This window comes from Malania oleifera, chromosome 4 (assembly GCF_029873635.1).
Source record: "Malania oleifera isolate guangnan ecotype guangnan chromosome 4, ASM2987363v1, whole genome shotgun sequence".
Lineage (NCBI taxonomy): Eukaryota > Viridiplantae > Streptophyta > Magnoliopsida > Santalales > Ximeniaceae > Malania > Malania oleifera.
The window spans coordinates 112,141,910-112,163,925 of record NC_080420.1 but is presented as its reverse complement, the minus strand read 5'-3'; the positions used below and the strand labels follow the sequence as shown (position 1 = coordinate 112,163,925).

At 37.9% G+C, this 22,016-nt stretch overlaps 1 protein-coding gene across 3 annotated transcripts in view; it reads right to left on the bottom strand.

Annotated features, from left to right (window-relative positions):
• Window positions 1–22,016, bottom strand: part of LOC131154564 (branched-chain-amino-acid aminotransferase-like protein 1) — an 83,551-nt gene that overhangs the window by 37,303 nt on the left and 24,232 nt on the right. For 2 of the 3 annotated variants that reach the window (XM_058107402.1, XM_058107403.1), the window contains exons 4-14: window positions 17,267–17,359; window positions 16,789–16,926; window positions 10,600–10,658; window positions 6,745–6,847; window positions 4,947–5,135; window positions 4,723–4,823; window positions 3,072–3,126; window positions 2,852–2,938; window positions 2,086–2,137; window positions 799–884; window positions 226–279 (exon numbers count right to left, since the gene is read on the bottom strand). In XM_058107402.1, coding sequence (XP_057963385.1) covers window positions 226–279; window positions 799–884; window positions 2,086–2,137; window positions 2,852–2,938; window positions 3,072–3,126; window positions 4,723–4,823; window positions 4,947–5,135; window positions 6,745–6,847; window positions 10,600–10,658; window positions 16,789–16,926; window positions 17,267–17,359 — 1,017 coding nt within the window. The remainder of the gene's footprint in view (window positions 1–225; window positions 280–798; window positions 885–2,085; window positions 2,138–2,851; window positions 2,939–3,071; window positions 3,127–4,722; window positions 4,824–4,946; window positions 5,136–6,744; window positions 6,848–10,599; window positions 10,659–16,788; window positions 16,927–17,266; window positions 17,360–22,016) is intronic. The other variant, XM_058107404.1, reaches the window with a different exon arrangement.

Genomic DNA, 22,016 nt, shown 5'->3' with positions numbered 1-22,016 from the left:
TGCCCCTTGGATGTAGGCACAGTGCCAAACCAAATAAATCAAAGTCCTCTTGTTTTCTTCTGTTTTCTTTTCAATTTTTGTGTGGGAATAACCCTAGGATGTATTTCACAACAAAATCATCTGACCATTCAATAAATTGCCATTTTTATCACTAATTAGTAATTACTATATCAAATTAGCAGATTAACAAATTTTCAATCATTAGCGTTATGAATGTCACAATACCTTTGCCAGTATATTGTTGAGAAGGTTGTTATGGTGAATCTTTGAATCCAAATTCTGGAAAAAGACGAGGCAAAATTATAATGACATGTAAAATTTGAGCACATGAGATCTGGGATAACCATCTCACCCAGGCTTATTGAAGATATATTGATGGCTACAATAGAAATGGAAACCTCTTCCCTCTTCATCAGAATTTGAACACAACCCTATTTGAGAGTAGAATTGTCTCAAAAATAACAGATACCCAAATTTTGCGGACCCTGAATTGACAACTAACCATCTGTCCACACAGATCTAGCAAATTCATTTGTTTGAAAGTACCCAATATAAGCAGCCTTCAGGTACCAAAACTGAAGTATATCTTGCCAGAAGTTAACCACTGGCATGACTGGTGGACAATATCACAAAAATAAATTACAACACAGGATCCTCAAAAGGAACATTCCAAATAATAACTACAAAATAACTTGTACATTTGACATTGCAAGATGCAGCAAAGTTGGAAAGTTTTATTATGTTCCCCTATTGTATAACAGCAACTGCAAGTAACAAAAAGATTGCCATGATTCTTACATTTGGAGAATTACGACGAGTCGTAGCCGTCACTAGAGGTATACCTCGCGTATTATCATAAACAGGCGGTTTCCATTCAGGAAGCACTGCATTTTCACAGAAAAGAGAATTTAGACCAAAGAAAACCAAATAAATAACTGTGGCAATACAAATATTAATCAATTACCATAGAACATTCTGCAATAAGGGACCTTTAATGTACCAATTCCAATGAGAAAAAATAGAGAAATAAAAGAATCGTATGCTATACATAAATTGAAGCGAGTCATGACAGGTGCAGAAAATTTAGAACTTAATACATGTAGTCATCTTAACCATGAGATAACATAAAGAAAGAATGAATCAGATTGCAAAGGAAGACTCTGAACCTTGTTAGCAATGTTCATTGTGTCTAGGAAGTGACTCAACTGCTTGAATATCGAAGACAACCAATGATAAGAAAAGTTCGATAAAAGCTCCCAGTTGACCATAGTGATGGGTTTACCTCAGCACTCAGGCTGTCACCCAAAAAGCAAATTAATTTAAAAATCACTCAAGTCATTGGCAATCGGTACCTTAGAGAAGCACCAATAACTATCAAATTTTCACATCATTTTTTTAGCATAATAATTTTACAAGCCTTCAGGGATGTGCATGCATGTCTGTCACGGTCCCACATCGGATGTGTACTAGGAAGATCTTGAGCTTATAAGAATTGTTTGGACTCCAACTATGTGAAGCGCCTTTTATAGGACAAACTCGTGAGACCACTGGGCCAAAGCAGGCAATACCTCACCGGAGTTGGGTCCAAGACCATTACATTTGATATCAGAGCCACTCTGGGGGTACTATCATGTGAGTGGATCCTACACAGAGGTGTAAATCACTCTGATGAGGACATTAGAGATCGAACGAAAGAGTCTGTCATGGTCCCATACCGGATGTGTACGAGGGAGATCTTGGGCTTATAAGGATGGTTTGGACTACAACTATGTTAGACCCCTTTTATAGGACAAACCTATGAGGCCAATGGGCCAAAGCAGACAATACCTCACCGGAGTTGGGTTCAAGACCATTACAATGTGCCTTGTGGGCAATGGAGGAAAAGGAGAATCCACTCCAAGTGATTTACTGATTTTCACTAAGAAATATGAATTGTGCAACAAAGACACCAAACAAGTCAATCTAACAAAGTCCAATACTATTGCCATCCTGATATGGAGCATTGCAAGCTTGTCGGCAGAGAAGACAAAAGGTTGAATGGTCATACACTATTACATAGGGAAGAATGCTAATGATGCACATTACCAATCAAGGTGCATCCATAAAGGTTGAATGCCGGGCTCATTCCAGAAGTAACCTGAACAAGACCGAAAAAAGTGGTAAATTAGTAAAGATGCAACAATCAGTTCGATATACTACAAACATATATATATATATATATATATATATATATATATATAAATTTAGCCTGGTTTTGTAGAAAGCCTTTAGCATCATGAATGAGGTCAAGTTGTTAACATTCCTAACTACTAACCCATCAATTAATAGAATTTAGCACCATAAGTGATCAAAAGTTGGCATCACTATCTTCTAACCCCTCAATTATTAGAATTAGCACCATGTATGATGCAAGTTGGCACATCACTATCTTCTAACCCATGAATTCATTTCCTATCATCCTACAACCATCCACATGTAAGATAGCAGCCAACGCGGAAGAAACTTGACAATGATTTATGTTATTTTCCATCTACATGGCCAACAAAAAATTAAGACATTTAGAATTGCAACTCAAAATGGTTAAATTTAATGGTAACAAAGAATTCACGGAATTTTTTCATTGACCCTCCCAGCTAGCAATCCAGAGAAGGTCTCAAGTTTTGAGAATATTTAACAGTCTACAAATAAAGGAACCTCTCCCGTAATTTCTCACGGTGACTTATGGCATACTCCCTCAGCTATTCCATCGTAGACAATGCTACAATCATTACTGTTCTTGTTGAGACAAGTATGACAAGAAGTTTGATGTTAGTTCAAAGACCAACTTATACATACACAAAGAGAAGCTAACCTTTTTTCCACGAGTTAGACTTAGTCGAATGTGCGCATTATCAAACATTCCATTCCTAATGAGAGTTTTGAAAATGGCATCTTTGACCTGCAATTTTACAAACGTATGTTATGAACTAACCCCCTTTAAAACAAATGCATATGAAATTAGTGGAACAATATTTTAATTTAAAAACCCGTTAGCCAAGATTAGATAATTCAAATTTTCTTTTTGGCCCCACCTCTTCACGGGATGGAACATTGTTGAAAGCCAGAGCTTTTGCCGAGTCAAACAACCTAAAAAAATTTTACATTCAAGTTTTTTATTGTCAACAAGGCACTTCAGATCAACAAATAGAAGAATTCTCCATCAATCAATGAATAAGACATCAGAATTTAAGTACAATCAGGAAGTAAACTTAACAAAGCATCAACTGATCAACCCTTGTCCAAAACATGAACTTTTCCAAAAATAGTCCTTCCTGATTCTATCAGGATTCTACATACTCCGCATTACCCAAGTAGAGAGTGAACTCAATGTTTTCTTTTCCTAATCAATAATCTTCCTAAATCAAATAGTTTCAATAATCAATTAAGGAAAAAACTAGGTACATCAAATAGAAATCCCATGCCTTCTAAGTGGATTTTACAGGTGTGCTGATGTAAATTGTATCCTGATACCACCCAGCCCACCCCCCAACAAAAGCTTCAATCCTTTAATGTTCAAAAAGAGGAGCCAATCACATAAATATCTTGCATATGTGGCTCAAGCATACTCATGGCAATGATGGCATAGTAAGTGTTATACTGCATACAATTATAGACTGTCCGTTTATTAAGCAACAACTGGAATTCCTAATCCTAGCATATTGAGCTATCCAGGGCCACTAGCCGATGTTAATGCAACAACTAATGCAGCCTAATTGCAGTACAACCAGTCTTATAGCCTTGCATACAGGCTAATGCTTCTACACCTACATAGGTTGGTGACAAGATCCAGGATGCATTTTTAAGGCATGGGGAACAAGTTGTGGGACTATTTGTTTTCATCTTTAGGGAAAGGGAAGGCATGTTACAAGTTTCAGGTATATTGGATTAGAGATGAGGAACACACCCAACTAGCTGAGACAAGATAGCGTTTCTACTCCAGACCAATAGACTAATTGGATTTTCAGAGATTAGGTTCCATTATATGTGATTAAATGATGATATCTCGCAACAATAGAGAGAACCAAAATCTTCCAGGTACGTACTACGTCAAAAACAAATTCATATGAGGCATGTATTACCCAAATTGCCAGCATTTCTACAGGTTTAGCAACATCAATATGAATTCCAGTGAGAATGAAGACTAATTAAATCTCACATTCAAAAATAAAAAATAAAAATACTTTAATTGAAACATCATCCCATAATTATCTACAAGCATTCTAAATTCTGTTCACATTAGCAGCATCTTTTCACATAAGTTCTTGAAATTCATTTTATAGTTCAGCAATGAGTACAACTTCTTGTTCAGTCAAATTGTAAAATATTAGACTATTAGCACATAAATTCTTCTTTTCTTTTTCTTTTTTTTTTTTTATAACAAGAGGATCCTGCGGAAAATTGATCGGCTATATCTGAGACACTTAGCCGAGCACCCCCCCCCCCCCTCCTGCCGACCATGGGTGTTCACTTAAGAACAGATTTCATTCTTTGAGGAATCAAACCCAAGATGTCCAAATTGACAGCTCACCCCAGAGCTCGCCCTTTTGGCTGGGGTACCCAGTGAGGGGTGAAAAAGTAATAACATACAATGATTACAACATTTTAAACCACCAGTTAAATGCATCAAGAAATGTATGTGCCACACATTAATTGCTGTCAAACTCTAACTTTCCTTTCACTGACCTATCCAAATGCTCTTCAAGCTTAAATATCTTCCCATTGTAAACTCGAAGACCCTCCCACACTGAATCACCACCTTGGACAACCGAATCAAACACTGAAACCTTCAAAGGATCATGAGCTAAGAATTAAGGAACGAAAAATCACAATAAAATGCACAACGTTGAGGCAAATTTTCATTAGCAGATATCATAATACTTGACCATCAGCCATGCATGTAAGCATACCTTTGCACTCTCACGGGGTAAGATCTCATCCCCTACCCATGCAAGCAGCTTCTTGTTTGCAGGAACAGGAAGATCAGGTTCAGGAAGTGCAGAGTTCAGAAGGGAAGTTTTCATCCTCACATGACGCCAAAGTAAGTTGTAGAAAGGTAGACTTTCTTCCAGCACATCATAAAAAGAAGATGGCAAGGGCTGAAAAAGATGAAAGTTTACAGCACAAGAAAAACCGAAAATACTGTGTCATACCAAATTTTTAGTATCCATGAATATTACATTAAATGAATCCGTACAGAGTAATAGCACCTATTACAGATAATAATTCCACAAGAAAATATATATATATATATATATATATTTTTTGGGGGAAGGGGGGGAATAAGTACGTGAATTTAAATACACAGATCAAGACAAATGGAAATCAAACTCTAGAAGGCGTGTCAACGAATTTATTTGTCCTCTTCAAATATGTGTCTGTGTTCATGTTCATAATTTTCTTATATTATATTATATTACACTCAACATACATACAGATATACACAAACTCTCTCTCCTTACTAACTGATTCAAGTTCTAGTATTTTGGGAACACAACTTTCTTTTAGAAATTTTGTTAACATTGTTGCAGTTCCTTCCCCCAAAGAGTTCAACACTATCACACCCCAAAATCCAAGTCACTTGTCATCAGTCCATAGCCTAAACTTACATACATATAATGAAAATTTTTAGCTAAAATTTACACTCTATTGGTTGGAGAGAAGAGAAGAGAAGCTCAATGAAATTTATAGGAGTGAAAAGAAAGAGGAGAATTTAGTTTCTTTCCATTTTGTTTAGTTTGATTCGAGAGAGTGGAGACATACCTAGGGAAAGAAAACAAAAAGTCAATTATCATTTACAATACTATTTCCTATAGGGACACTTTTTAAAACGGTCTAAGAACAGTTCAATCTTTTTGAGTAGTTTCTCTCCATTTCTCTCTGAATTTCTCCAATTCGGAGAAGAAAAAAAGTAGCCCTTTTTCCTCTCCCTATTTTTTTCTCTCCACCCTTTTTTTCTTATTTTCCCTCTATGTCAACCAAACAAAAGAAGTGAAGAGAATTCATTTCCTTTCTCTTCCATTCTCTCCACTTCTCTCTAACCACCAGAGTGTTAAAAAATGAGAAGCTTAGAACAAAATAAATTTTCAACAGAAGTAATTCCAGAAAATATTTTTCAGACTTAACATGTTACATTTCATAACTCAGAAATAATTTGCAACAAATATTATTGTCAATTAAATTAAACGCATACAACACATCGTAAAGGATTTTTTTCTTGATTGGGTGAATCGTAAACTTCTGCGCCACCATAGGCCATTGGCCCCCAAACACAATCTGTTATTTAGGAATAGCTTCCCACATAGACACACACACACATACACATGTGTATATATGCATTTATGTGCATATAAATGCGCATATGTATGTAAATGTGAGTGCATGTCCGTGTGTTCCTTTTTAACTGATCTGAGTTCCGGCAGTCTGCAAACATAAATTTCTTTTTCAATATTATTGAAGATGGTCACAGTTCCAGATCCAAACAGCTCAAAACTAGACATATCTGAATTTCTGAATACAAGTCATCAGTAATCACTCTAAAGTCAAAACTTACATCCATATAGTTAGAAGTTTTAGCTTAAAACACTCGTAACAAAATATATTTTTCTGGGAAAGAAATTACATAATTTATTTTTCAGGCACAATACTTGACATTTCATTAATCTTGCAAGGAGTCTTGCTTTCAATTAAATATCATAATACACATACCAAAGGATATTTTCTTGCTGGACCGAATCCTGTTGATTTATGTAAACCCCCATACCACCATGGGGCCCAAATGCCATCTATTGGTTTAGGTCCAGCTTCCCACCTAAAAATATTTGAATTTGAAATTTCTTTCAAGCAGCCATTTAAATCCATAAATACCAATTAACTTGATAAAGAACTTTGCCACAAGAAAAGCATGAATTATTGAATTTTGAGCCACTGAGGGGCCAGAAAAATGCCCACTGGCGAGTCAACCACATTCAGATGAATAAAGGCCAGATACAAAACAATACAATTAAATACATCCTTAAGAACTTACAAGAAGCATAAATTGAGCATAATATTGAATAAAAATCAACCAAGATGGTTTGATCCCGCGTAACAAAGTCCAAAGCAGCATGGAATAGTATGCTTCATGTTGAAGAAAATACAAGGACAACAGGAATCTCCAAGAAAGATTGTAAATCAAGGCTAGAAGAAGGCATAATAGTACAACAACAGCAGGAAGAACCAAGCCTCATTGATGTAGGACAAGAAGCAAGACCATGGGAAGATCCATGTTGGAGACTACTTAAGAAGAATTGGATTAATAATTGTTGAGTTTAATTAGTAGTTTACTATGTGTTTAGTTTAATTAAGATAGTATTATGAGTATTTGGGAGCTTGTTTGCAATATTTGTGTAATGAAGGGGTTTGTTTGTAATTCATGTTGTTTTAGGGATATATGCGTAATTTCATGTGTAGAGGCTTTCTTATAAATAGTGTGTGTGTGAAAGCCATGTTGTAGACAGTTAGTTGTTGATGAATTTGGATTGAAGTTGAACATGATTTTTCCCCCTGGTATCTCTCTCCTTCTTCCTCACTTCTAATTTCTCCATGGCTGCAGAACCTTGTTGCTGCCCCTGCATCATTTGGTATCAGAGCCCAACTTCAATCTCCATTCTTCCATTTCAATCCCGCCATCTTCCCCTTCTCTCTTCTCTTCTGTTCTGTTCTTCTCCCCCTATCTTCTTCCTTCCTTCTCTCCTCTGTTCTGTAACTTCTCGCTCCCTCTCTGCTGCTTATTCTTTCTTCTCTTCTTGTTGTCTAGTTTTCTCTTCTGCCTCTGTTCTGTTCTCTCGCTCTCTGTTCTGTATTAATCCTCCCTTCTTCTCTGTTCTGTCTTTCTCCTTTCTTCTTCTTCATCTTTCAATCTCTCCATTAATCTCTCCTTCTCTGCTACCCTCTCATCTCTGAAATTTAAGGTTAAAAAAAAATGAAAAGCAGTTCTGCAGTTCTGAACTTTTCAGAAAATTCCAGTCGTGTCCTATTTTTCAAAACCCTAATTTCCATCCTAGGCTCTACACCAAAAACAACCCCCCCCCCCCCCCATCAAAATATAAAACCCTTCCCCTCCATTTTTCATCATCTATCACTGGAGGAGCCCCACGCACTGGCCAAAACATATCCAGCCGCCAACTCTTCGAAATTCTAACCTCCTGTACTTTTTTCATCACATCACCAACACCATTGAACTCCTCATCCCCTGATCTCCCATTGATTAAACTTTCATTGGCAGTCTCTCGCAGCCAGCGACCCACGGACCCCACACGCCGGAGACCTGCGAGTGAGACTCTGCCTGAGTCTTATCTTGCTTTTAGTTTCATGAGAAATTGCTTCAGTTGCGAGATTTTGGGCTTTCTCCATGATAGTTCTATCTGCAAGGAGATATTTTGATTGTGGACACTATATTGCAAGAAAGCACAATAATTTTTGGCACAAAACCCTAGTAATTGTCAATCATCAGGTTTTATTTCTGTAATTTGTGAGTTTTCTTTGTGAATTTGTTTCATTTCAGCAAGGCAATCAGGTGACTTGAAGATAGTTTTTGAGAAATTGGGAGTAAGGCTTGTGGGAAATTGTGTTCAAGGGTTGTTGGTGATATAAAGCTGCAGCATATATATGCATAAATTCAGCAACATGGTGACAAATTATAGGAAAAAGGAATGCCATTTGCCAAACTTTGGGCACAATTTCAAGCTTTTCAACACCTTTCTTAAATGAGGGGAAAAGGTTTGCAAAATCATCATTGATGGAAAATAATGTGGTTTCCATAAGGGGTCACTCAAATGCAGCTTCATCTGGAGCCTCACCCAAAGCCTTGTCTGATATCTGGGGTTGATAACTCTATTGTACATGTTTATGAAAGATGGTTGGTTTCCATCCAAATGGGTGCTTACTTTCATAATGTTTGGTGTGATATCAACCCAATGAAGATTGGCCATGCACTCCTTGGTTATCCTTAGTTGGATGATTTGAGTGTGATTCAAGGACATGAGAACACTTGTCTTCCACTATAATGGTAGGAAGATCATCTTGAAGTCCACAAAGAATCTATCGAAGTCACTCAATTTGAAGACACTATATGAAAGGCAATGAAGGTGTTTGAAGACATCCAAAGTTCTTCAAGCATTCCTATTATAAAGTTTGTCATCCCCGATGAGTTCATTGATGCTATCCTCAAGTCAAGTCTAAGGTGCTGCCAATGAAATGTGGTTTCTTGCCTCATTCAAGCGTTGGCTTTCAAAAAGTCCAAGTTTGCTTATCCCTTCTGAACGTCCAACATTTCAAAATTCAAGGCTGAACATTTTCTAACTAAGGGAGAGTTGATGTAGGACAAGAAGCAGGACTTTGGGAAGATACATGTTGGAGACTACTTAAGAAGAATTGGATTGATAATTGTTGATTTTAATTCGTAGTTTACTGTGTGTTTAGTTTAATTAAGATAGTATTATGTGTATTTGGGGGCTTGTTTGTAATATTTGTGCAATGTAGGGGCTTGTTTGTAATTCATGTTGTTTTAGGGATATGTGTGATTTCATGTGGGGGATTTCTTATAAATAGTGTGTGAAAACCATGTTGTAGAAAGTTAGTTGTCGATGAATTTGATTGAAGTTGAACATGAGTTTTCCCCCTAGTATCTTTCTCCTCCCTTCCCCTTTCTTCCGCTCTTCTAATTTCTCCATGGCAGCAGAACCTTAATACTGCCCCTGCATCACTCATGCCCCACAAGGTGGATCAGCAATATGAATCCTTTTCCACCATTGTGCTTGGCCTAGGACAATATTCTTGTAAACCTTGGTCCAAGTTATTCTAAGTCTGCCCTCCAACCCACCTTCCACCCCCAAACCTTTAGCTTCTGGTAAATGCTCTTTCTCGCTGCAGCATTATTTGGTTTGTGTTATAAACTTATTAAGCCCACAAACCATCCTACCCGCCCTTGCCTTTATCTTATGTTGTACAAACCCCACACGGTCACACCCAACTTTAATGAATTAAAGGATAGTGGCATGACGACCCATGCGGTAAAAGAATAAATATCATGTCAAATGGTGAATAGATCTAGCACAAGGAGTACAAATAACGATTTATTTTAGCAGATCTGATCTGCAGCTTCTATGGGTGTCATCAAGCCCATACTATCCATTAAAGCTTGATATACATCATTGGTCCACAACCTAACAGGTTAAGCATTTAGGTGAAGTGGTAATCTGACATGGTGTCAGAGTTGGGGACCAGTAGGTCCTGGGTTCTAGCCTCATTGCCCGTGTTTATAGGGCGATGTTTAAAAAATTATTATATTCCCTGTAATGAGTGTTATTTATGATGTGTTTATCTCTCCACGTGCTATCGAGCTGCATATGCAGGGGAGAGTCCCAAAACCTAACAGCTTAAGATTTTACTTGGACTGGTAATCTAACACTATCTACATATTCCGCCATGTAAAACAGAACTAGTTTCAATTTCAACCACAGTAAATTGTAAATAAAGGAACCACAAAATGGCAGTACTTTCTATGGAATAGATTTCACATACTTCAGCATTGCAGCTTGGAAAGGAATATCCAAGTCTTCACAAAGACCGCGCAAAATGGCCTGCACATCAACGGGAAGGATAAATGCAATCTTTAAAGATATAGAAAAAATGCCATGTCCTAGCAATTTTTATAAATAAGTACATGAAAAGTGTATGTAAAGGAAAAGAAAATGTAGAATACATTCAGAAAATAATGAGCAAGGGCTACAACTAATCAAACTCTGAATAAAATAAAAATAAAAAATATGAAGAAAAAAGCTCAAAAAACTTTTATTTTATCAATAAGAGAATTTTATTAAAAGGGCAGGATGTTGCAGAAATATAAAATTATATTATGTTCATTCACTACAATCCTACTATGCCAGCTGGAAGCTGAAGTAATCTACTGCTCTTTACTAGTCTAAAGCAGCATAACAAATTTGAACACTCTCATGTTTCTTTCTTTCCAAGCACACCAGAAAATTGCAAAAGCGATGAGAGACAAAGCCTCTCTTCTCCTTGGTTACCTGAATCCCCTTCCATGCCCAGAGCTCCCCTCCCACTGAGCTGGCAGAAACCCACCTTTGTCCGGTCAAAGTTTAGTGCCATATTCCAAAGGTTCCTTGTCCAGGGGCAATCAAGGAGGATATGCTCAATTGATTCTGCATCAGCCATGCACAGGGAACACCTGTTGGCAATGGTCAACACCCTTTTCTACAGATTGTCCGGGGTTAAGATCTTTCCATGAGTTGCCTCCCAAGCAAGAAAAGCTACCTTCATATGGGCAGCTGTCTTCCAAATGTGAGTCCAAGGGGGATTGCTGTAGTTTGTTTCCATTTTGTGAGAGTTTCCTGTAGAAGGATCTGGCTGTGTAGACCACATTTTTATCTATGGTCCACTTTGGTTGATTGGGAATGCTTTGGTGTTGGTTGTTGAGATTGCTGTGAAAATTAATGAGATGGCAGAGTTCCCCATCTGCCATTTTTCCAAAATAGGGAATGTTCCAGAAGATCCCTTGCTCTGAAATTTGGAGGTGAAGACTGATTAGAGCTTCCTTATCACATGCCAAGTTGTAGATGGCAGGAAATAAAACACTTAGGGCCTCTCGGTCATTCCACACATCTGGCCAAAAGTAAATGTTGTTTCTATTCTCCACTTGAAATCTGATAGAAGGGACGAAGTCATCCCAGCCTTCCCTAATGAATTTCCACAGCCCTACACCATATTTTCTTCCACCGACCTAAGTAATCCATTCATTATCATCTAACCTGTATAAGGAAGCAATGATTCCCCACCAAAGATGGTCATTCTATTTCATGAATCTCCACAACCATTTCTAAAGACATGCTTTATTGAAAGTGTGAAGGAACTTCAGCCCCAAGCCTCCCGAGCAATTAAGTTGTTTGATCATGCCCCATTTGACAAGGTGGAGTTTGAATTCTTCCCGGAAAGTCACCCATAAGAACCTCCTCTGAACTCCTTCAAGTCTCTTGGCAAGTGGCAACTGAATCCAGAAGAGGAAAGAGAGACATGAAAATTGAAATGGACAGGAAGGTGTGTCAAGGTACTTCCAATAATCGTGAATTTGCCAATTTTAGACAAGAAATTCCTTTTCCATCATACCAATCTTTTATGAACTTTTCAATAATGGGGTCCCACACTCCTTGATCTTTGAATTTGGCTCCAAGAGGAAGTCCAAGATAATTGTGGGGAAAGATCCAATCTTGCATCCCAGAAGGCCAGCAAGGAAAGGCCCTCTCGTGCTGTTAATAATTGGAATAAGTTCACTTTTTCCAAGATTTACTTTCAAACCCAAGATGGCCTCAAACACTGCCAAAGTGCATCGTAGATTGAAAATATGAAAGGGATCACCTTCACAGAAAATAATGGTATCATCCACAGACAAAAATATGACACTTCCATGGACCTTCCATTCTTGCGCACTCTAAGACCATTAATGAGCCCTCCTTTGGTAGCTCTCTTCAGCATGAAGCTCTAAACCTCCATCACCATGACGAACAAGAAAGGACACAAAGGATCCCCTTGTATCCAACCTCTAGAAGAGCAAAATAAATCAGTGGACATCCATTTATGAGCACTAAGAATGTAATGGGCATTGAGCGATCCAGCTGCACCAACACTCCTCAAAGCCCATTTTCCTTGGAAGGTTGAGGAGAAAGTTCCAGTTGATGTGATCAAGAGGTTTTTCCCATGTCAAGCTTGCACATCACACCACTTTTTCCTTTCTTTTGATAAGAATCCAGAACTTCACTAGCAATAAAGGCAGCATCCATGATCTATCTTCCAGCCACAAAGGCATGCTACAACTGCCCAGTGACTTCCAGAATGGCTCTTTTGATCCTCGTAGCAAGAACTTTGGCAAGGATCTCATAAATGCTTCCCACCAAGCTGATTGGGCGAAAATCCTTGATGTTGACAGCCCCTGTTTTCTTTGGAATCAACATTGAAAAAGTAGCATTAATGCTGCTCACAAATCTGCTTGATCTAAAGAATTCCTCAAAGGTGTTGATAACGTCTTGCTTGAGAATTCCCCAGTTTGACTGAAAGAAAGACAAGAGAAACCATCCAGGTCACGTGCTTTATCCCCATTGCAATCTCTAATGGCTTGAAGGATTTCTGCTTCTACAAAGGGTCTCTCTAGCCACTCCACAGTGGAAAAGCAGAGAGATCTAAAGTTGATACCATCCACCACAGCTCTCCAGTCTTCAGATTCAAAGTAGAGGACTTCATGGAACTCACAGATGCTCTTTTTGATTTCCTCGTCCTCTGCTAAGGTGTTCTCCCCAATATCAATGCTGGAAATGGTATTCAATCTGCGGTAGGCATTTTCTGTCTAATGGAAGAATCTAGCATTCCGATAGCCCTCCTTGAGCCATAAGGCTCCAGATTCTTGTCTCCGGGATATCTATTCAAGGCTAATAACCTCTTTGACCCAGCTCCTGTTCATCAAGATCCTTGATACCATTAAATAGCAGCCTTTTTTGCTTGGATATCTCCAAAGGTTCTTCTGTTCCACACCTTTATATTTTCTTTCAATCCCTTCAATTTTGATGCCAGCACAAAGACAGCAAGCTTTCCCCTATATCTATAGCATAGACCACTAGAGTTTAATGAAGTCCTTGAAGCCATCGTGCTTTAGCCACATGCTCTCGAAGCAAAAAGGGCTCAGCCCCCAATTAACTCCTCTCATGTCAATGAGAACGACAAAGTGGTCCAAGATGGGCCTTGGAAGGAGGCTGTGGGTGGTTTGGGGGAAGTGAGTTTCCCAATGTGCTGAAATTAAGAATATGTTGATCCCCGAGAATGAAGGTGACTCTCTAGAGTTGGGCCAAGTTGGAGTGACACCCATGAGCAGAAGATCAAAGAGAGCATTCACTTTGATAAAGTCCAGAAATTCTATTAAGCAACTGTTCTCTGAGCCGCCCCCACTTCTTTCATGAGGGCAGATCACCATGTTTAAGTCTCCTCCAATAATCCAAAGCGTGTCCCACCAGCTTCTAATCTCCAAAAGCTCAGCCCAGAAAAGAAGTCTATAGGGTCTTTCACAACATTAAGATTCCAAAAACAAGAATACCCCCTGCACTACCCTCAGCACCAAGGGAGATCCAACCACAAGCCTTCCCACCACAAAGATCTCATACTAATAGTTGAACCACTGTCTCCACTTTGGTTTACTGCAAGCAAACAATATCTCCTCTCTAGACCTTGAGAAAAGACTTGATTAGACTCCTTTTAGATTTCTTATTGAGCCCCCTCACATTTCAAGAAATGAGTTCTCTTAACATGGTTTAACTTTGTAACCCCGACTGCTACCTGCTTACACCGTATCTGAGCATCCTCCCATTTTTTTTGTAATTTACCAAACATTCTAAGTGTTTTAACTCCCTATTTGTGTCCAATTTTTTCTTGCTTCCTGAAGATTTTTTTAGTTAAATTGTGCCTCCTTTCCTCTCTTTCTTTCAATTTCTTCAAACAGTCTTGTAGCCCTACCTTCAAAGCCACTGAAAGACACCAATGGCTTTGCTAACCAGCTTCACCTTCTATAAAACCCAATTAGAAACCTGCTCTTTAAAGTGGGTGCTATCCAGGTCCAAACCACTCAGTGTTTTTAAGTCATGATTATCCTCCACAACGACTCGGTTGAGACTGATTTGCATAGCTTTAGTGTCATTTTTGGGGGCTGGAACCAGAGCAAGGTCACTGACAGCAACCTGTGGATTGGAGGGTTCTGTTTCCAGGTTGTCCTCTATCTCAGGAGTTGCTGTTATCTGGGGGGAGGGTCCCACAGTGGGGTAGTCTCCCCAAAACAGACCACCTATTTTGTTGTCTTGCCCAAACATTCATGGAGTTTGAAGGACCTGAAGGAGTTGGGCTGGCTTGTTGTAAAAGTCTTTGGGGCTAGGAGGTGGAAAGGAAAAGCCTCCAAGTTCGAGTTGCTCAGGCCCACCCCAAGGTCCACCCCAATATCGGCAAAGGAAGAGAAGTGTCAGGCCTGACGGTCTTTGGCCCAGGAAATCAAATTCAGCAGTTCTGCTACTCTTACCGATGACACTTGCAAACGAGCACGTGGCTCCAGTCATCTTCCCCAACCCCTGCAAGCCTTGCGTCTGGTCATTGCTTGAGATTAGCTTTATGCTCTTACCGCAATGGGGGTAAGAACACATTGGAGCTGACTTGAACAAAGGCAAATGAGCTTCAAGGGGGGCTGGTATCTTCTTCTCGAGGTGCGACAATGGTCCTGTAAATGCAGTGACCTTGAGCTTCCCTAGTTGGTGAAAGCACATGGTGGCCCAGATCAGCTGCCACAGCACACATTCTTAGCCACCCCTTTAAGTCTTGATGCTCTGGAAAGATCAGGTTTCTCCATCCTCCGCAATTGGTTTCCAGAAGAGTAAGAAACCTGCCAAGCTTGTTCGAGTTCATTTGCAGTGTTAAGAGTTGTTTTCGTTCCTCACTCTGCAAAACTACAAAGAGGTCTTCAGGTTGTCTCTTTTTGTTACCTAGAAGTCCTCCCAGACAAGAAGGAACAGGTGAACTCTTCAAGCTCCAGGAAAATGGAGGTTCATCTACCTCTGCAGTATTCTATAAGCCTTATGAATTACAACTGTTAAATTCCAATCTAAAAGTTTGCTTCCCTTCACAAAGTCAACGCCATCTGTTTTCCTCACATTTAAGGGCTTGTATATTTTTGAAATATGCATAACTAAAATTGTCATAAATCTTATGCACTCTTAAAAGAGACATCTACCTAAAAAAGACCTAATGTACCCCTAAAATAATACAAACTACATGTTGATGCAGGAAAAATGTCCAACACAATTTCAATACCAACTCAACCCTCCTTCAAGACAATTACACAAGGATATGCAATAGGATTGAAATTGAAGAATTGGGACACAAGTACAAAATCCTAGATACAAAGTTTCCAAAATTAAAAGATTCCTCGACTAAATTTAGATCTAATTAATGCTTGAATCTCCTGATTAATAAGGAGAATCTACAAGATCTAATACAAATATCAAAAGTTCCAATTACAATAAAGTATAAATCTGTTCAAGTTTTGAAATTAAAAAGTTCATAAACCCATCCATATTTGGTTGTGTCCTCACTTGAACAAATGGAAAATTATGCTGATGCCAAATAACATGAGAAAGCAAGAATCAAGTAATGTCACGGAACTCAGGCACCCCAGTTAATCTTCAATACAGTCAGCAACATAGCAAGCTCAACAAAGTGCAGAAACAGATCTGTGGAGGTGCTTATGAACTAAATAACAACTCAAGCAGTTGCAAACCTCAAAGTCATCAAACCATGCTTTTAGATGGTCTGCGTTCATGCCTTTTTGGATTGATAATTGAGGAAACAGAAAGAAGCTATCACAATTCATACTTGGTCTGTGTATGTTAGAAAAAAGACGTGTTGAGGCTAACCTTGAAATTAGATTAGAAGAATCACTGAACCAAAGCAAGTGCAAGAGTAGAATGTACCAATAAATATGGAAGTTTTAAAAGGAACTAAACCATCTTCACTGTATCCCATCCAACAACATAAATTGAATGTCATCTTATTCTGGCATCAAATTGAATGTCATTGTCAAAATAGGTACTACAGAAAGAGTAAATCCACAGGTGGAACACAAGCAGAGTAACATTTCATAATCAACACATGTATTTTAGAAGTCTCCACAACCTCAGGATCTTTTTGAAGCTCTGCAGCATCAATTACAGGTGGAGGCATTCCCAGCTCACAGAGTTCACTATATATGGAAACGAGTTCTGCCACACCTAGCTCAAGAAAGGATGGTGGGACAACCTTGTTGAAGGATGGCTGACAATCACACATCAGATCAAACACAAAGTTAAGCATAAATCAGTAATCAAGGGATAATTAAAACAAAAAATATTACAAAGAATTAAAAAGTTATTCCTACACATGGTTAAGCTATTCTTCATAAAGGAAATACATATGCACGAATGCATGTGCAGAAACACACCCACAGAGACATACATATCATGTTCATTGCCTGAATCTAAGCTAGCCATTTCAAGAATAAATAATCAACCAAAAAAATACAATATGAGAATATATCACAGAAGGGTATTAGTAATTTATATGAAGATCATATCTAACATAAATGACCAATTAATGAATTTCACAAACATCTTACCAAAATATCGAGGGGGTTCCTTATCAGTATAAAGTGCTTTGCTTTCTTCACCAAATCATTTGTCAAGCCAGTAACACGATGTTTTGCCATATGCTGCATGAAAAAGAATGAAAAACATCTCTTTTAAGTTCACCAACAAGAATAAATCCAGCCAAAAAAAATTTTGACATGTTCTTCTTGAGAAGGTCAAAATGTTATTTTCCCATAAAGTTGAATTTGAAGCTTAGAGGCAGTCTCAAAAACCTTCTAAGCTCTTACTCAAATCTTTTGAGGCCTCTTGAGAACTTTGGAGACTAGAATTTATAAAATACTTGGAGCAAATCGTGTGTGTTAATCCTGTTTAAAATCACAGATAGATAAAAGTCCAAATCCTAAAAGGAACCTTTGAATTCCAAACGGTGTGGCTCCAAGAGAAAAAATAAAAATTAATAATAATGGGTGTGGGAGATTTTAGGAGGTGAAGAAAGAAAGATTTCGTGGAAAAAGACTTGACAAATCACCCTACCACACACTCTCATCTCCTCTACTCCAAGGCACAACAATTTAGGGCATTGAGTAAAGTGGTAAGCTCGTCAACCGCTTTTTTTGTTGAGATTCCTAAAAAAGTGGAGAACTCAAGAAAGAGAGCCCTTCTCAGATGGAAAAAAGGTGCTCACTAGTCCCCCCCCCCCCCCCCTTTTTTAAAATTCTTATGTATTAAAACTACTGAAGTGGCTTTGTTGTGCAGATGCCCCAAGTTTTACAACCATTTGTTGATGTCTCATTCCTTTTCTAGGCTGAGTAATCTTTTAAGCCCTATACAAATTCCACATTTAGGCATGCCTCATCAGAACGGAATTTGCATGGTGTGAAACACGGCCATAGATAAGGACACAAAGTAAATGAATGAGGCACAAATATGCATTATGAGTTAAAATAAATCAAGGTTCCTATAAAGCTTGCTTCTTGGCTTCTCTATCTATGGTGCAATCAATGACCTTTTTCCACTTTTTTCCCTTTTTTTCCTTCTTTTCCTTTTTTCCTTTTTCTTACCTTTTTTCTCTTTGACTAGGTCCTTCCTAGTTTTCAATTGAACTTTTTTCCAGGGCCAATAAACCACAAATGATGCCATTTCTAGTTTTCACCAAAGACTACCTCTACGTGCACACCACCCTCGCAAGTTTTTGCCACACATATAGACATTTTCTTTTTCTTTTTTTTTCACACCTTCAAGATGCTAATGACCTATGAGATTGATGAACTTGCTAATGATGCAATGTCTTGCCCTAACTTAATACTTCTAGGATAAGTAGATGATGTCAAATACCATAATTGAAGTCAAGATATCAACGTGATCATAGCATGCAAGACAAATCATAGGGTTGGGTTTAGGTTTAAAAAATTAAAGGGAAACTAGGCTCAAAAACCCAACACTGACATTTCGCCCCTAACAATGCATGGATAAGACTGAGGTTATAGTTTGAGACAAAGGTCTCAATCTGTATAGACATTCATTTGGACCACAATGTAGACCAAGGTTTTGAGACAAATAAAGTTTCTAAGAAGTTTACAATAGAGTGATTGTACCGGCCAAAACTAATCTACATATTATTATAACAACCAACCCAAAGGTTAGGGGAAAGGGAATCAAGGCGGACGAAGTGAAGGGGAGATAGGTTTTTATGGAAAAAATACCTAAGCAATCAGGCATCCATATGACTGTGTCTTCTTGCTCACTGTTCAAGGACCTTACAACTCTGATACATTCCCAAATTTCTGGATCTTGCAGGACACAAATTCATTGTTTTAGGGCATTATTAATGGCCAAGAATCACCCATTAGAGATTCCTCTTCAATTTCTATTTTGGTTTCCTTCATATCTCTTTTTTTTATTTTTCCTCTCTTTCATCATTTCTTACCATTCATTTTGCATTTCTTTCCTTCTTTTTATTGCAAATTCGTTTCCACCTACTTTTTTTTTTCAAAATTCAAATTTGCCCCAATTTTTGAGGAGGTGATTGTTTGACTAACTCTAAAGAAATGAATAATTTATAGGCTCAAGAAGGGTGACAAGGAATCACTTTTTCATGGGCAGCATTCAAATGGCCTTTTTCCATTTTGATTTCCATCTTTACCTTAATTAGGTACAAGACACTAAGGGATACCCAAGGTAACAAGGGAATCACTTGCAAAGAAAGAAAGTGAATTCTAAAAGTAAGCTCAATGGGCTAGCAAGTGATAATTCTATTCACACACATAATATAAATGGTGGAGTGATCAGCCAATTGATAGCAACATATCTTTTATTTGATCAAAACCTCAATCATGGTATCATCTAGATTCACTCACAAGGAAATTTGTTAAGCAAAAATCATTTCACTAGCATTAGTAAGTCATCTTCATTCATCAATAAGTGAGGTTCACTCTAGTATGAACCATTGGGAAATGCAAGGAAACACTTCTCAAATTGCATGGTTTTGTATTGTCATGCCAAAGAATGCTGGTCTGTGTATAATGACCAAAGGCACTCTTGACATTGGTCTTCACTTCATTGCTTCGTTCCAATTTGAATTCTTATTGAGAGCCATGCTTGTTTAAAAAGCCACCCCAATATGGATCATGATCCTTGATTAGTGTGACAAAAGAATTTTGCATGCCAGCTCAAAAGGGATAATAAGGGGTACCTTGTGATTGGAAGGGGTAGAAGAGTAATTGACATTCCTCACTTCAAACAAGCTTATCCAAACAACTACTGAGTTGTGTACCAAGAACTATGAGGTTTATGCAATACCATTCTCCCTCTTTAGGAAGAAAGAACTTGGACTAGTTCAACCTTGGAGTGTTAGTGCTAAAACTCAGTCTTCCTTTTGCTGTTTACTATGTCATCCAAAATAGAGATGAGAACCAAAAAATGGTGAGAAAAAAAAAGAAAAAAAAAAGGCCTAATAGTCAATTGGTGGGGATTTTTTGATGTCCTTTTTAGGATATAAGGCAACCATTGTTCTCAAAATGTGGTGTCGACGTTGACTTTTTCTCAATGGAAGGGGACAAGATGGGAAGGTGAAATTTCTTTGGTTACAATTAGGGTTGTTTGGTTGGAAGGAATCGAGTTGGAATGAAATGGCTATTGCAGTTTCAATACTTATTGGATGATTTGAATGTTGATTGTTTTGGAATAAGCATTCCCTTTTTTAAGGCACAGGCATTCTACCAAAACCCTACAGGAACGGGCATTCCATTTCTTGCTTTTTTTTCTTAGAGACGAAAATTAGACATACAAAAAGTATGATTCACAAGTTTGCCCCCAATAACCGAACAAATAATCATTGACTCCCCCCTCCCCCCATTCCTTCTATCACAATCTCTTCCCTAATTTCCACAGCCATTGCACACTAGTTGACAATGGCAGATCGAAGACATGTGATTAGTGGGGGATGAGGCTCTCATACATATTGCATTTTTTAATTTTTATATGATTAATTTTTTACAATTGTTCATTTATATTTATAAAATATCATAATATTTTTCTATTTATCACAAGAAATTTTCATAAGTGATGCAAAATCTGATGATTTGTTAGAATTAGTGGAATTTCCACACTCAAAAAATTTCAACAAGTTATTGGATTCCACATCACTTGTGACAATTTCGTATGATATATAGAATTTTTCATTATTATAATATTCATTATTTTTTAGAATTTGATTCCGTACCGCTGAAGGATTGAGTCGCACACTTGAAAGATAGCCTATAAAGTCCAAGGGATGATTGGAGAATTGGTTTATATAGATCCTTCGTGGTTGAAACCACACATAAAAACGACCTTGCCAAAAATTGCCAAGGTAATATTTCCATTTATTCATTAGAAGATGCGTCCCTTTTGAAGCTAGAATCGATTTTGCTTGATATCTTAGTACTAATAACAAAAAAGTCAACTTTGAACTACATTAGATTTCCTCCTTAATTGGGTTTTCTTCTCTCTATTTTTTTTTTTTTTTTAATTTTGAAACAGCCCCAAAATTTATTTGGACTTGGACCCCCATGTAGCACCAAGTTGAGTGGGTGCAATTCCAAAAAAAATCTTGTTCTTTAAGCCTGTTTACATATATAGTATTAGGAATATAAGGAGTTCTTTGTCAATTTAGTGGGGGCTGTAGCCCACACTCAAAGATATGTGGATCTAGGCATGCTAGTTGGAATCTCTGCACCTTGCTGGTCCACATTGCTGGTTGGCAATTTGGCATCATACCAGTTGATTTTGAACCAAGTTCAGCATAAACTGGTGACAAAGAACACCAGCACCAGAATGTTCATGTTGAACATCTTCAAGGGTTAACAGATATTTTATTGATATAATGGTGCTCCATCGCAAGATACTTTATTATTGCTGGAAAATTCATGAGGAGCATGGAGCCCACTGTCTCAACTCCCATCTCTGCTGGATTTTCAGGAATAAATTCTATCACAAGCTATAATTTATGGCCTAAGATTCATCACCCTCACTGTCTGTTGTTGTATAGGATGTATTCATTTCTTTCTCATTATTATTACTTTTTAGGTTTTTTTTTTTACAAATTTCTGGAGGGTAATAAAGTTAGCTACAAAACCAGTGGTCTTTTTTTTTCTGGGATTTATCAAATTGACATTCCATTACAGTTTTGGTTCCATGCTTCAACCAAACATTAGAATAATTCGCCTCTATTCCAACAATGTTTCCATTCCCAACTCGATTCCATTCCTCTCTCAATTCCATTTCGTGAACCAAACAAGC